Below are 13702 nucleotides of genomic sequence, written 5' to 3'. Positions count from 1 at the left end.
TAAGAAGAGTATTGCTTGGGCCAAGAAACACGAGCAATGGACATTAGACCAGTGGAAATCTGTCCTTTGGTCTGACGAGTCCAAATTTTGGATTTTTGGTTCCAACCGGCAGAGTAGGTGAACGGATGACCTCTGCATGTGTGGTTCCACCGTGAGCATGGAGGAGGAGGAGGTGTGATGGTGCATTACCCATGATATATTTATAATTCAAGGCACACTTAACCAGCATGTCTACCACATCATTCTGCAGCGATACGCCATCCCATCTGGTTTGCACTTAGTGGGACTGTCATTTGTTTTTCAACAGGACAATGACCCAAAACACACCTCCAGGCTGTGTAAGGGTTATTTAACCAAGAAGGAGAGTGATGGAGTGCTGCATCAGATGACCTGGCCTCTACAATCACCCGACCTCAACCCAATTGAGATGGCTTGGGATGAGTTGGACCGCAGAGTGAAGTAAAAGCAGCCAACAAGTGCTCAGCACATGTGGGGATTTATTCAAGAACATTGAAAAAGTATTCCTCATGAAGCTGGTTTAGAGAATGCCAACTGGCTACTTTGAAGAATCTCAAATATAAACTTTTCTGGTTACTACATGATTCCATACGTGTTATTTCTAAGTTTTTCTACAATGTAGAACATTTAAAAAAAAATAAGATAAACCCTTGAATGAGTAGGTGTCTCCAAACTTTTGACTGGTACTATATATACAGTGGGGCAAAAAAGTATTTAGTCAGCCAACAATTGTGCAAGTTCTCCCACTTAAAAATATGAGAGGCCTTTAATTTTCATCATAGGTACACTTCAACTATGACAGACAAAATGAGAAGAAAAAAAATCCTGAAAATCACATTATAGGATTTTTAATTGATTTATTTGCAAATTATGGTGGAAAATAAACTTTTGTTATTGACCAAATGCTTATCTCAATACTTTGTTATATACCCTTTGTTGGCAATGACAGAGGTCAAACGTTTTCTGTAAGTCTTCACAAGGTTTTCACACACTGTTGCTGGTATTTTGTCCCATTCCTCCATGCAGATCTCCTCTAGAGCAGTGATGTTTTGGGGCTGTTGCTGGGCAATACGGACTTTCAACTCCCTCCAAAGATTTTCTATCGGGTTGAGATCTGGAGACTGGCTAGGCCACTCCAGGACCTTGAAATGCTTCTTACGAAGCCACTCCTTCATTGCCCGGGCGGTGTGTTTGGGATCATTGTCATGCTGAAAGACCCATCCACGTTTCATCTTCAATGCCCTTGCTGATGGAAGGAGGTTTTCACTCAAAATCTCACGATACATGGCCCCATTCATTCTTTCCTTTACACGGATCAGTCGTCCTGGACCCTTTGCAGAAAAACAGCCCCAAAGCAGGATGTTTCCACCCCCATGATTCACAGTAGGTATGGTGTTCTTTGGAAGGAACTCAGCATTCTTTGTCCTCCAAACACGACGAGTTGAGTTTTTACCAAAAAGTTATATTTTGGTTTAATCTGTCCATATGGCATTCTCCCAATCTTCTTCTGGATCATCCAAATGCTCTCTAGGAAACTTCAGACGGGCCTGGACATGTACTGGCTTAAGCAGGGGGACAGGTCTGGCACTGCAGGATTTGAGTCCCTGGCGGCATAGTGTGTTACTGATGGTAGGCTTTGTTACTTTGGTCCCAGCTCTCTGCAGGTCATTCACTAGGTCCCCCCGTGTGGTTCTGGGATTTTTCTTTAAAAAAAAAGTGTCAATACTTTTCCCCTTGATAACCAGCACACTTCTGTATGTTGTAAAAGTGTTACGTGCGTTACATGGTTGCTGCCCATATCTTTGCATAATGCAGAGAGCCTCTCGTTGGATGCTGCAGTGTACCCAAGTGACGTCAGGAGCAGCTGCTTGCACGCGCGTTACCACTACACTATGTCACCCTGTCATGGCTTTTGCGCCATCAGTACAGAGACCAACACATCTTGACCACCAAAGTCCATTTGATGTTACAAAGCTGTCTAGTACTTAATATCCTCTCATGTTGTCCTGGTTTCCAGAAGATGTCTTCCTCAATTGACCCCCCCATAAACATAACAGACATATACCAGGAGCTGTGCCAGGCCCGCCACATCTGTTGACTCATCCAGCTGTAACGCATATAATTCACTGGCTTGTATGCGACGCAGTAATTGTTTCAAAACATCTCCTGCAATGTCACTGATGCGTCGTGAAAGTGTTTGATGAAGGCATTGTCTGTATAGTTTTTTTGGCCTTTTCCAACCAGCATTGTCTCAGCCATATCCACAGCAGCAGGAAGAATTAAGTCCTCCACAAAAGTATGGGGTTTGCCTGTCCAAGCCACTCGGTAATTCACCATATAAGATGCTTCTAGCCCCTTCTTATGAATGGCATCGGTTGCTTTTATACATTTCTTACTACTCGAAAGTCATCTTAATTCTCACTCAAAACTCCCATGGCTTATTTTTCAAATGATAATGTTTCGTTTCTATATGTCTGCACAAGAGTGGTTTCCCGAGAGAGAGTAACGGTTAATGTGATTGGCTGCAATGTTGCCAAGTCCTCAGTAAGGAAAGTAGCTATTGGCCGTCCTAATAGTCGCTAAATGACGTCATACCCTAATTTGCATAATTGGCCATGTGCATGTAATTGTGATGGACGCTGTAGGAGAGGGGAATAACGTCATGGTAGAGACAAAAAGCAAGTAAAAAAACACCCTAAATATGTTTAGAACTACAAATGAACTTTCTTCTGTCGATTCTTTTTTTTATGTCACAATTCCAACCCTCCTTTGGGACCTGCAAAAGTGACCCCAAAAAAAAGACACTGGCGGAGTTACTTAGTTTATTTGATTTGGTTTGGTTTTTAACCTTATGGTCCACTTAGGAGCCAACAACAAGTCACAGTAAAACATTTACATTTTTGACCATAACATTTTTTACATTTATTTTAATAGAATCTACATTAATAATCTAAATGGACCAAAAAGAGACAATATAAAAAAAACTGTCAATGACAATGTGAGAAAAGTTGCTAAATTGGCAACACTGAATGTTAATTATTTGACTAGGCTACCTGTATTTGACATTGGGTTGTTATTTCGCTGAACACTACATGGTTTAATTTTATTTTGGGCAGTGAAACGATGCTACTCAGGCAAGAGAGAAACTCAACCAAATGAATAGTCCTGTTTGAAAATGTTATTTTATTTTTACGTGAATCACATTTTTATATGGCGTACCCGTTTGGGAATACCTGGTCTGACACAAAATGTGGAATGCGTTAAGGGGTATGAATACGTTCCGAAGGTACTGTATTATGACCCCAAATGAGTCAAATTACCTACAGTGCACATATTTGCAATTTACCTGTCGTTCTCAGCTCTTAGATCTGTGCATCCTCTTATCAATTCATTGGACTATCAGTATCGGGTGCTGGCGGCTGCAGCGTTAGTCATTACCTACCGTATGAAGTGGTAGAAAAAGTATCAGGTGAGAAACTACAAGTCATTTATCTATGGTTTTGCTTTTGAGGAGGAAATATGAGACTTTTTGCAATGTGATTACTGATGAGACGGTGGTCTCTCGCTCTCACCCGTCTGACGTGGGATGTCCTGGACTGTGTTACTGACTGGATGGCTCCCTTTGTGGAGATGCTTGCTGTGTGTGACAGGGCACAGTTGAAGGACTTTATCAAAGTAGCCTCTGAGGACAGGCATAACATTCAGACACACTCAAGATACCTACTCATGCTGGTGAGTACTTAGACACCATTGACTTAATTTCTTCAATTTCCATACTGTGGTTGCTGTAAGTAACACAGTTGTCAAGGAAGGATTCTCAATGGGTGAATTGGGATTAAGCTTGGGCCAACCACTTCGTATCTTTTTCTTTTCAGGAGGATGCCAGGAGGAGGGAGTTGGAGCACCAATTCCTGACTCCCCCCAACAGCACAGAGAAGCCCATGACACACTGAGCCTGGAGAAACAATGGTCTGAAACTCTAAACTAACGCTTGGAAGATAACAGCAAAGAGCTGGCTCTGTCATTCTAATAGGCAAATACAGGACATGGTTTGTGGTTGATTATTAGGGACCAAAGGAATGACCAGTCTGCTTTGCACCAAGGGGTCCAGACCTGGCTGTTTTTGTCTTGAGCTGGATGTCCAACTCATTTAATGAACATTTTTGCATAGGAGTCAGTGTATTTCATATGGTCAATTTTTTTTTTTTTATGTTATGGTTTGAATGAGGACCGTCATACGATTCAGTAATGGGGACAAGTTACCTCAACGTATTATGGGTTTATTGGCCTGTGGTGTGGTACTTAACTTTTTTAAATTTACCAGAACATTAAAATGTGAAGTTATGAGTTTTCTGAATTGTATTTCTGGAAGATTCTATTCCTTTAAATCAATTGCAGAGTATGGCATTAACTTCATGTACTCAATGGCCAGTTTATTAGGTACACCCATATAGTGCCAAATCGGAACCCCCCTTTGACCTGTCATCGAGCACAGGACTGGCGCAAACTGGATTTTTTGTTTGTCACACCGTTTTCTGTAAACCCTAGCCACTGTCGTGCGTGAAAAGCACATGGGGGCGGCCGTTTCTGAGATACTGGAACCAACGATCATACCATGCCCACTAATATTCAATTGAAAAATAACTGAATGCCTGTGCCTGCATTATAAAAAGCCACAGAGTGAACCATTTTTGTGAACGGGGTTGTGTACCTAAAACTGTCCACTGAGTATTTTCTTGTATATGGGAGCAGAGGTAAAATCTGTAAACTTGAATACTTCTGAAAGGCTAATGTAATTTATTAAAGTGGTTCTGTTTGTTAAACCATTTATTTGAAAAAAAGTCTCCCACATGTTTGGTGGCCCGGTTTTATCTAAAAGTACAGTTTGGCCATAGCTTGCAGGAATTTCTTCTTTCTTTTCTGTGCAGCCAGCTGCAGAACTTCCTCGGGGTTACTGGCATTCAGCTCAGTCTGTCCAATCGCCTTGATCTGAGGAGAGAGCCTGTTTTAGTCCAGGAGTAAGCTTAATCTGTACGGGAAACCACCCCTAAGGTTTTGTCGATTGGGCTTCCAGGCTCTCCAAAAGACACATGGCTGTCGACGGAGACGAGCCATAGCGAATTAAGGTATTCAATGGAAATAGATTCTACTTACAGCAATTTGTCTCTTCTCGCCCTCACCCCTTTTATGGTGGATGTCTACAGGCATGCACAGTCAAGGGGTAAACATTGTTTTAACTTGCCTGCTAATAATGCCTAAGTAAATCATTAAAGATTAAAGGATACGTGTGAGATATTCAAGGATGGTGACGTCCCAGATGTAGTCATAGAAGGAATCCATGGCATCGTGACTAAGATGGAACAAATAGGCCTATATTAGTCACAGGGCCATCCCTCCATCTCATCGCCTGGGTGTACAAGGCCCTCCCTCCCAATAAATTGTCATACCTGTTCTGTTCTTGAAGAGCTTTGAATGCTGTCATGTAGTCCACCTCCCTTAGAAACTGGCACAGAACTGCAACCTAATCAGCAAGACACCATGATCATAGCCTTCAAACATGTAACATTTACAAAGTTCAAATCTCAATAAGAACCATTATAAACTTTCTGGAAAGAAGTCTGACCTGTGTGTGACAGTTCAGCATCGAACAACACTTGATCATTCTCTTTAGAACCTGCAAAGAAAAACGATCAGCGTCACAAATAATCCAGTGATCTTGGGTGTTTAAACAAGAAAACACCAAGTCTGCGTGCCAAATGGTGCACTACTTTTGACCAGAGCCCTATGAGTTCCATTTGAAAACACCAGACGGTTTCTCTACCTGGTCAGTGTAGACATCAGGAGCCACAGCCTTGGTAAAGAAGTCAGAGCACACTGCCCCAGCCTGGAGGTAGAAATGCAACGCTGCAGAGTACTGGTTGGTCACTGGGGAGACAAAATAGAGGAGGACATTACTTGACTGTGACAACTAGCTACCCACTAAACTTGTTCTAGGGTCTGTAAACTTGCATTCGGGAAAGTATTTCAGACCCCTTGACTTTTTCCACATTTTGTTACGTTACAGCCTTATTCTTAAATTCCCCATAATGACAAAATAAAAACTGGTTTTAAGGTTTTGCTAATTTATAACACAGCTACTGAAATATTACATAAGTATTCAGACCCTTTACTCAGTACTTTGTAGAAGCACCTTTGTCAGCGATTACAACCTTGAGTCCTCTTGGGTATGACGCTACAATCTTGGCACAGCTGTATTTGGGGAGTTGATCCCATCCTTCTCTGCAGATCCTCTCAAGCACTGTCAGGTTGGATGGGGAGCATCGCTGCACAGCTATTTTCAGGTGTCTCTAGAGATGTTTGATTGGGTTAAAGTCTGGGCTCTGGCTGGGCCAATCAAGGACATTCAGAGACTTGTCCTGAAGCCACTCCTGCGTTGTCTTGGCTGTGTGCTTAGGGTCATTGTCCTGTCGGAAGGTGAACCTTCGCCCCAGTCTGAGGTCCTGAGTGCTCTGGAGCAGGTTTTCATCAAGGATCGCTCTGTACTTTACTCCGTTTATGTTTCCCCTCGATCCTGACTTGTCTCCCTTCCGCTGAAAAACATCCCCACAGCATGATGCTGCCACCACAATGCTTCACTGTAGGGATGGTCCCAGGTTTCCTCCAGATGTAACGCTTAGCATTCAGGCCCATCTTGGTTTCATCAGACCAGAGAATCTTGTTTCTCATCGTCAGAGTCCTTTAGGTGCCTTTTGGCAAACTCCAAGGGAGCTGTCATGTGGTTTTCACTGAGGAGTTGCTTCCATCTGGCCACTCTACCATAAAAGGCCTGATTGGTGGAATGCTGCAGAGATGATTGTCCTTCTGGAAGGTTCTCCCATCGCCACAGAGGAGCTCTGTCTGAGTGACCATCGGGTTCTTGGTCACCTCCCTGACCGAGGCCCTTCTCCCCAGATTACTCGGTTTGGCTGGGCGGCCAGCTCTAGGAAGAGTCTTGATGGCCACTGTGTTCTTGGGGACCTTCAATGCTGCAGAAATGTTTTGGTACCCTTCCCCAGATCTGTGCCTCAACACAATCCTCCTGTCTTTTGCTCTGATATGCACTGTCAACTGTGAGACCTTATATAGACAGGTGTGTGCCTTTCCAAACCATGTCTAATCAATTGAATTTACCACAGGTGGACTCCAATCAAGTTATAGAAATATCTCAAGGATGATCAATGGATGCACCTGAGCTCAATTTCGAGTCTCATAGCAGAGGGTCTGAATACTTATGTAAATAAAGTATTTATATATTTGTCTAAATACCTGTTTTCACTTTGTCATTATGGGGTATTGTGTGCAGATTGAGAAAAAAAATTAATTAATCAATTTTAGATTACGGCTGTAACATAGCAAAATGTGAAAAGTCAAGGTGTCTGAATATTTTCCAAATGCATTGTATATATAGTGTACAAAATATTAACGGTTTCCTACTATTGAGTTGCACCCCCCCCAACCTTTTTGCCCTCAGAACAGCCTCAATTCGTCTAGGCATTGACTCTACAAGGTGTCGAAAGCGTTCCACAGGGATGCTGGCCCATGACTCCAATGCTTCCCACAGGGTGGTGGACATTTGTGGATACACATGGGAAACTGTTGAGCATGAAAAACCCAGCAGCGTTGCAGTTCTGGCACCTACTACCATACCCTGTTCAAAGGCAAATATTTTGTCTGCCCATCCCCCCTCTGAATAGCACATACACAATCCATGAACAAAGGGGATCCGATTCCAGATCAGCACTACTCAGACACTTGATACATACACCCCCTGGTAAGGTTCTCTACCACCATTTGAGTGCTGCTTACCAAAGTAGATGTCGGCCTGCGTGATGAGCCAGGACTGGTTGTTGGGGTTCAGTGTAAGGGCGTAGGTCACAAGCTCTTTAACCGTCACAGCCACCGCCTCCACATCCACAGCCTGCATGCTAGAAGACAAACATTATCCACCACAGTAAGTAGCAAAGTAAAGTGTCTTCTCACCGTATGAGTTTATGAAGACTATCTTTTAGAAAATCAAATGGAACTCAATGGAAAATAGGACCATATTCTGTAGCCATATAGAACCAAACAGGTGTTCATACTTTGCCAGGGTTGATGGCCAAATGGCAAGGTATTCTGCTGTCACTTCATTGACAATATCATCCTGTAGAGAGATGCAAATTTGTTCAACCATGAGAGAACATGTTTTGTTATAGCCTGCACCAGTGTGCGGAAGGTGGCCAAACCTACCCGCACTATGCTATGAAACCTCACGAAAAGTGAGATAAGGGTGGTCAGCACCAGTGGTTCCCGAAGCTTCTTGATGAATGTGATGAATCGGCTCCTAAAAATAATATGGGAAACGTCAGCAAGAAGGTGACTTAGCACATTGATGTCTGCCTCAATATTTAGTATAAACTGATGAGGACTAAGCCAGGTGAAGAAACCTGTAGTTCTAAAACAGTAGTTAACCTAAGTGTAATCATGTTTATTTGGTCATTGACTATCTATCACTACCGGCCCGTTTACCTTTGCAGGATGCCCATACTGGACTCTCTCTGTTTGATGAGGCTGACACGTCCGTCGCTGTTTCTCTTGTGCTGGTTCGACACACTGCAGATCTGGACTACCACCTCCCACAACTCTTTGGCTGTACGCCGGCTCTCTTTAGGACCCGGGAGCTCCTTACAGGTGGAGGCCAGGAGCTGACCCAGCTATTGGGGTGAAAAGGTGTGCCACAGGTGTAGAGCAAAGGATTTGAGTCCATCAACAGACCACAATTGGCAGAACACAATACAACTTAACTGGCACACAAGTAACATTGAATACTTCTCAATATCACAAAGCAATAACCAGTGTGGTATTTATGATACGGTTCAGTCACAGAACACTGATGATAAACACATCTTATATCCTCTTCAGATACATAGTGAGGTGTCGTGCAGTCTTTGAGAGGCCTGTACCTTGATGTAGGGGTTGTTCATGACCAGCTGCTGGGGAACCTGCAGTGTCAGGTATTCATTCTCCCTCCAGTTCAACATGAAGGCCACACACTCCTCCCCTACTATCTGGCGCAGAGGGAGATCTGGAATGGCAAGAAACACACAGGGACCATAGGCATACATAGAGTTGTGGCCAAATATATTGCCACCCTTTTCTTAATTACTTGAGAAAAATACAAATGTGTCAAATTTTCAACATTGTAGAAGCAATTTTGTTTCTGTAAACTTTAGTTTAGAATGGGCATGGGCAAAATTATTGGCACCCCAGAGATTGGTCACTTGGCCAAGGTAACTGCAGACAAACGCTTCTTGTAACCAACAATGAGATTGCTACTCCTTTCTACTGGCAACTTGGCCCTCTTTTAGAAGCAAACTACTCTAATTCTTCAATGTTTGAGGGGTGCCCTACAATGACTGCTGTTTTGAGATAGACATTTTATATTTAATTTCTTTCAAATGTCCCTTTTCTCCCCAATTTCGTGATTACGATCTTGTCTCATTGCTGCAACTCCCCAATGGGCTCGGGAGAGGCGAAGGTCGAGTCATGCGTCATCCGAAACATGACCCGCCAAACCGCGCTTCTTAAAACCCGCTCGCTTAACCCGGAAGCCAGCTGCACAGTTGTGTTGGAGGAAACACCGTTCAACTGACGACGAAGTCAGCCTGCAGGCGCCCGGGTTGCCACAAGGAGTCGCTAAAGCGCGATGAGCCATATAAAGCCCCCCGGCCAAACCCTCCCCTAACCCGGACGACGCTAGGCCAATTGTGCTCCGCCCTATGGGACACCCAGTCACGGCCGGTAATGAACCCCAGGCTGTAGTGACGCCGCAACACTGCGATGCAGTGCCTTAGACCTCTGCACCACTTGGCCAGCCCTCACCAAAGGTTGTAGATGTAATTCAGCTCAGGACACATCAGTGGCCACGTAACAGTCTAGCATCTCTTATTGAACCATTCCTGGGTGCTTTTTGGTGTGTGTTTGGGGTCGTTGTCCTGCTTGAAGACCCAGGTTGCTTTTCCGTCTCTGGTACTGGGTGACTAGAATGTGGGCAAGACAACATGAAATCAGCAGATTATAACAATGTTTTGGAGTGCAATGGTCAACCCAGGATCCCAAATCTGTGTCTCTGAAGGTTGTGCGTCTTCCAGCAGGACAACAACCCAACACACATCAAATGCACCCTGGAATGGTTCAAGAACAGACATTGGACTGTTCTGGAGTGGCCAGCTAAGGATGAATCACATCCATAAACCATGGTGAGAGCTGAAAACAGCAGTTGGTGGAGGGCACCTCCTCAAACATTGAAGAATTAGAGCAGTTTTCTGGAAAGAGCTCATTGATGGCAACAGGAAGCATTTGTGAACAGTCAAAAGCGGTGTACCCAAGTACTCTCTTTGGTGCCAAATATTCTACCAATGCCATTTGTCTTTATTTTTAAATTAAAATTCTAAACTGAAGTTTATTAAAACAAAATTGGTTCTTCAATGTTGAAATTATTTCAATTTATTTCAGAAGAAATAGGGAATTATTTTTTTAAAGTGCAAGGGTGCCAATATATGTTGCCACAACTGTACATTATAGGACACTGATATGGCAAAATGCTGAGGGACCCGAGGCCTGAAATCAAAATTTCAATTCCATGTGCTTCCTTATTTATGCCTTGAACATTTCATGAGTAAAGTCACTGTTTCTCCATTCACCTACCATGTATCCTCATCTCCAGGTAGCCTCGCACCCTGCTGACCAGGTCGGGTGGGGGTCTGACATTGCTACCCTCAGCAGCCCCAGTCTCATGGGCCCGCACCTCCAGAAGCAGCATCTCGTTTAGCATCACCTGCCTTAGCTTAGGAGAGAACTCAGTCACCAGCTCCAGACAGGCTGAGAAGAGCTGCCGCGTGTGGGCAAAGTCCTGGGATACCAACAACATTACAAAGATGAGATCAACCCAAGTTCTTTATGGGCTGGCTTCCCCAGACAGATTAAGCCTATTCCTGGACTAAAAAGAAGAAAGCATTTCTTAGTCCAGTGTTAGGCCTAATCTGCGTCTGGGAAATGGGACCTACAAGTATTACAAAATCAAGGTTTGTTGACAAGGCATACATCCCATCTATCAACCAACAGTAACATTGTGTTGACCCATGAACTTCATATTCCACAATTCTCATGATTTTATGGAGAATTTGAAAGGGATAGACCTTTACAGTGATGCAGTGAAGCCCTTTGGCCATGAGGATGTACACCAGATCCTTGGTCAGGTTGTCTTTGATGTTGAGTATCACATTGATGTAATCTGGAGGAACTTCCCACTGTAGGGACAAGGAATAAAGTTTCAGGTAAGTATCATTCTAACAAAATCCCTGCTAACATTCAAAATAATAGGTGCTGTAGAAGCAGTCTGTGGTGACCTTTGAACCCTGACCTTGTTGTTAACCCGCCAGAAGGGTCGTTCGGCCATGCTGTGCAGCTCAATTAGGATCTGCCGGATGCGGCGGGCGTCCAGGCAGAGGATGAGCTGCTGCTCCAGCTGTCCAATGTTGACACTGGCCGCAGCTGGGGAGAAACAGGGACAGAAGGACAAGCACAGGATCAGAGGGAAATGCACATCCATAACATAATACATGGGAAAGAAGACTGCATCACTCCTTGATGGGAGCTTTAGATTAACAAGAGGGCAAACTTTCAATGCAAGACAGACAAGAGGTATGATAAATATAATCTACTAAATCACCGAATAACCCACATACTGGCCCCTACTCCTCTAGAGCTCTGAATACTTGAAGAACCCACACTGGCCCCTACTCCTCCACCCCTGCCATACAGAGCTCTGAATACTTGCCGAAGTGATGTGTGGAACCTGTGTTTAGCCAAACAGCAGTGCTAATATAAACGCCACAAAAAAAGAAACGTCCCTTCATCAGTACCCTGTCTTTCAAAGATGGAAGTTCACAAACACTTAGGTTGGAGTCATTAAAACTCATTTTTCAACCACTCCACACATTTCTTGTTAAGAAACTATAGTTTGGCAAGTCAGTTAGGACATCTACTTTGTGCATTCACTTAAATCATAATTCCAGTGGGTCAGAAGTTACATACACTAAGTTGACAGTGCCTTTAAACAGCTTTGAAAATTCCAGAACATTATGTCATGGCTTTAGAAACTTCTGATAGGCTAATTGACATAATTTGAGTCAATTAGAGGTGAACCTGTGGATGCATTTCAAGGCCTACCTTCAAACTCAGTGCCTCTTTGCTTGATATCATGGGAATATCAGAAGTAATCAGCCAAGCAAGACCTCAGATTTTTTTATTATTCTTTTTTAGATCTCCACAACTCTGGTTCATCTTTACAAACAATAGTACTCAAGTATAAACACCATGGGACCAAGCATCCGTCATACGGCATGTTGTCCGGTCCTCTGGCAGTCTATGGGGGTGCCACAGGGTTCAATTCTCGGGCCGACTCTTTTCTCTGTATATATCAATGATGTTGCTCTTGCTGCGGGCGATTCCCTGATCAACCTCTACGCAGACGACACCATTCTGTATACTTCTGGCCCTTCCTTGGACACTGTGCTATCTAACCTCCAAACGTGCTTCAATGCCATCCAACTCTCCTTCCGTGGCCTCCAACTGCTCTTAAAACGCTAGTAAAACCAAATGCATGCTTTTCAACCGTTCGCTGCCTGCACCCGCACGCCCGACTAGCATCACCACCCTGGATGGTTCCGACCTAGAATATGGACATCTATAAGTACCTAGGTGTCTGGCTAGACTGCAAACTCTCCTTCCAGACTCATATCAAACATCTTCAATCTAAAATCAAATCTAGAGTCGGCTTTCTATTTCACAACAAAGCCTCCTTCACTCACGCCGCCAAACTTATCCTAGTAAAACTGACTATCCTACCGATCCTAGACTTCGGCGATGTCATCTACAAAATGGCTTCCAATACTCTACTCAGCAAACTGGATGCAGTTTATCACAGTGCCATCCGCTTTCTTACTAAAGCACCTTATACCACCCACCACTGCGACCTGTATGCTCTAGTCGGCTGGCCCTCGCTACATATTCGTCGCCAGACCTACTGGCTCCAGGTCATCTACAAGTCCATGCTAGGTAAAGCTCCGCCTTATCTCAGTTCACTGGTCACGATGGCAACACCCACCCGTAGCACTCGCTCCAGCAGGTGTATCTCACTGATCATCCCTAAAGCCAACACCTCATTTGGCCGCCTTTCCTTCCAATTCTCTGCTGCCTGTGACTGGAACGAATTGCAAAAATCGTTGAAGTTGGAGACTTTATCTCCCTCACCAACTTTAAACATCTGCTATCTGAGCAGCTAACCGATCGCTGCAGCTATACATAGTCCATCGGTTAGTAGCCCACCCAATTTACCTACCTCATCCCCATACTGTTTTTATTGATTTACTTTTCTGCTCTTTTGCACACCAGTATACTCTACATGCACATGACCATCTGATCATTTATCACTCCAGTGTTAATCTGCTAAATTGTAATTATTCGCCTACCTCCTCATGCCTTTTGCACACAATGTATATAGACTTTAAAAATTGTTTATTTTTATTGACTTGTGTTTATTGTTTACTCCATGTGTAACTCTGTGTTGTTGTCTGTTCACACTGCTATGCTTAATCTTGGCCAG

General features: G+C 43.8%; 1 protein-coding gene across 1 annotated transcript in view; it reads right to left on the bottom strand.

Moving 5' to 3' along the window:
• Positions 1-2826: 2826 nt before the first annotated feature.
• The window catches only part of ints8 (integrator complex subunit 8), a 31660-nt gene continuing 20784 nt past the window's right edge, over positions 2827-13702 (bottom strand). The window contains exons 14-27 of the mRNA XM_029657938.2: positions 11459-11589; positions 11235-11345; positions 10744-10948; positions 9000-9121; positions 8566-8750; positions 8287-8380; positions 8139-8200; positions 7864-7982; positions 5840-5943; positions 5642-5692; positions 5466-5539; positions 5304-5368; positions 5173-5216; positions 2827-5007 (exon numbers count right to left, since the gene is read on the bottom strand). Of these exons, the coding sequence (XP_029513798.1) occupies positions 4891-5007; positions 5173-5216; positions 5304-5368; positions 5466-5539; positions 5642-5692; positions 5840-5943; positions 7864-7982; positions 8139-8200; positions 8287-8380; positions 8566-8750; positions 9000-9121; positions 10744-10948; positions 11235-11345; positions 11459-11589 (1484 nt within the window). The 3' untranslated portion in view covers positions 2827-4890. The remainder of the gene's footprint in view (positions 5008-5172; positions 5217-5303; positions 5369-5465; positions 5540-5641; positions 5693-5839; positions 5944-7863; positions 7983-8138; positions 8201-8286; positions 8381-8565; positions 8751-8999; positions 9122-10743; positions 10949-11234; positions 11346-11458; positions 11590-13702) is intronic.

This window comes from Oncorhynchus nerka, linkage group LG4, assembly GCF_034236695.1.
Source record: "Oncorhynchus nerka isolate Pitt River linkage group LG4, Oner_Uvic_2.0, whole genome shotgun sequence".
Lineage (NCBI taxonomy): Eukaryota > Metazoa > Chordata > Actinopteri > Salmoniformes > Salmonidae > Oncorhynchus > Oncorhynchus nerka.
Note: the sequence above shows the minus strand (reverse complement) of the source record. Positions and strands in the feature narration are given on the sequence as shown.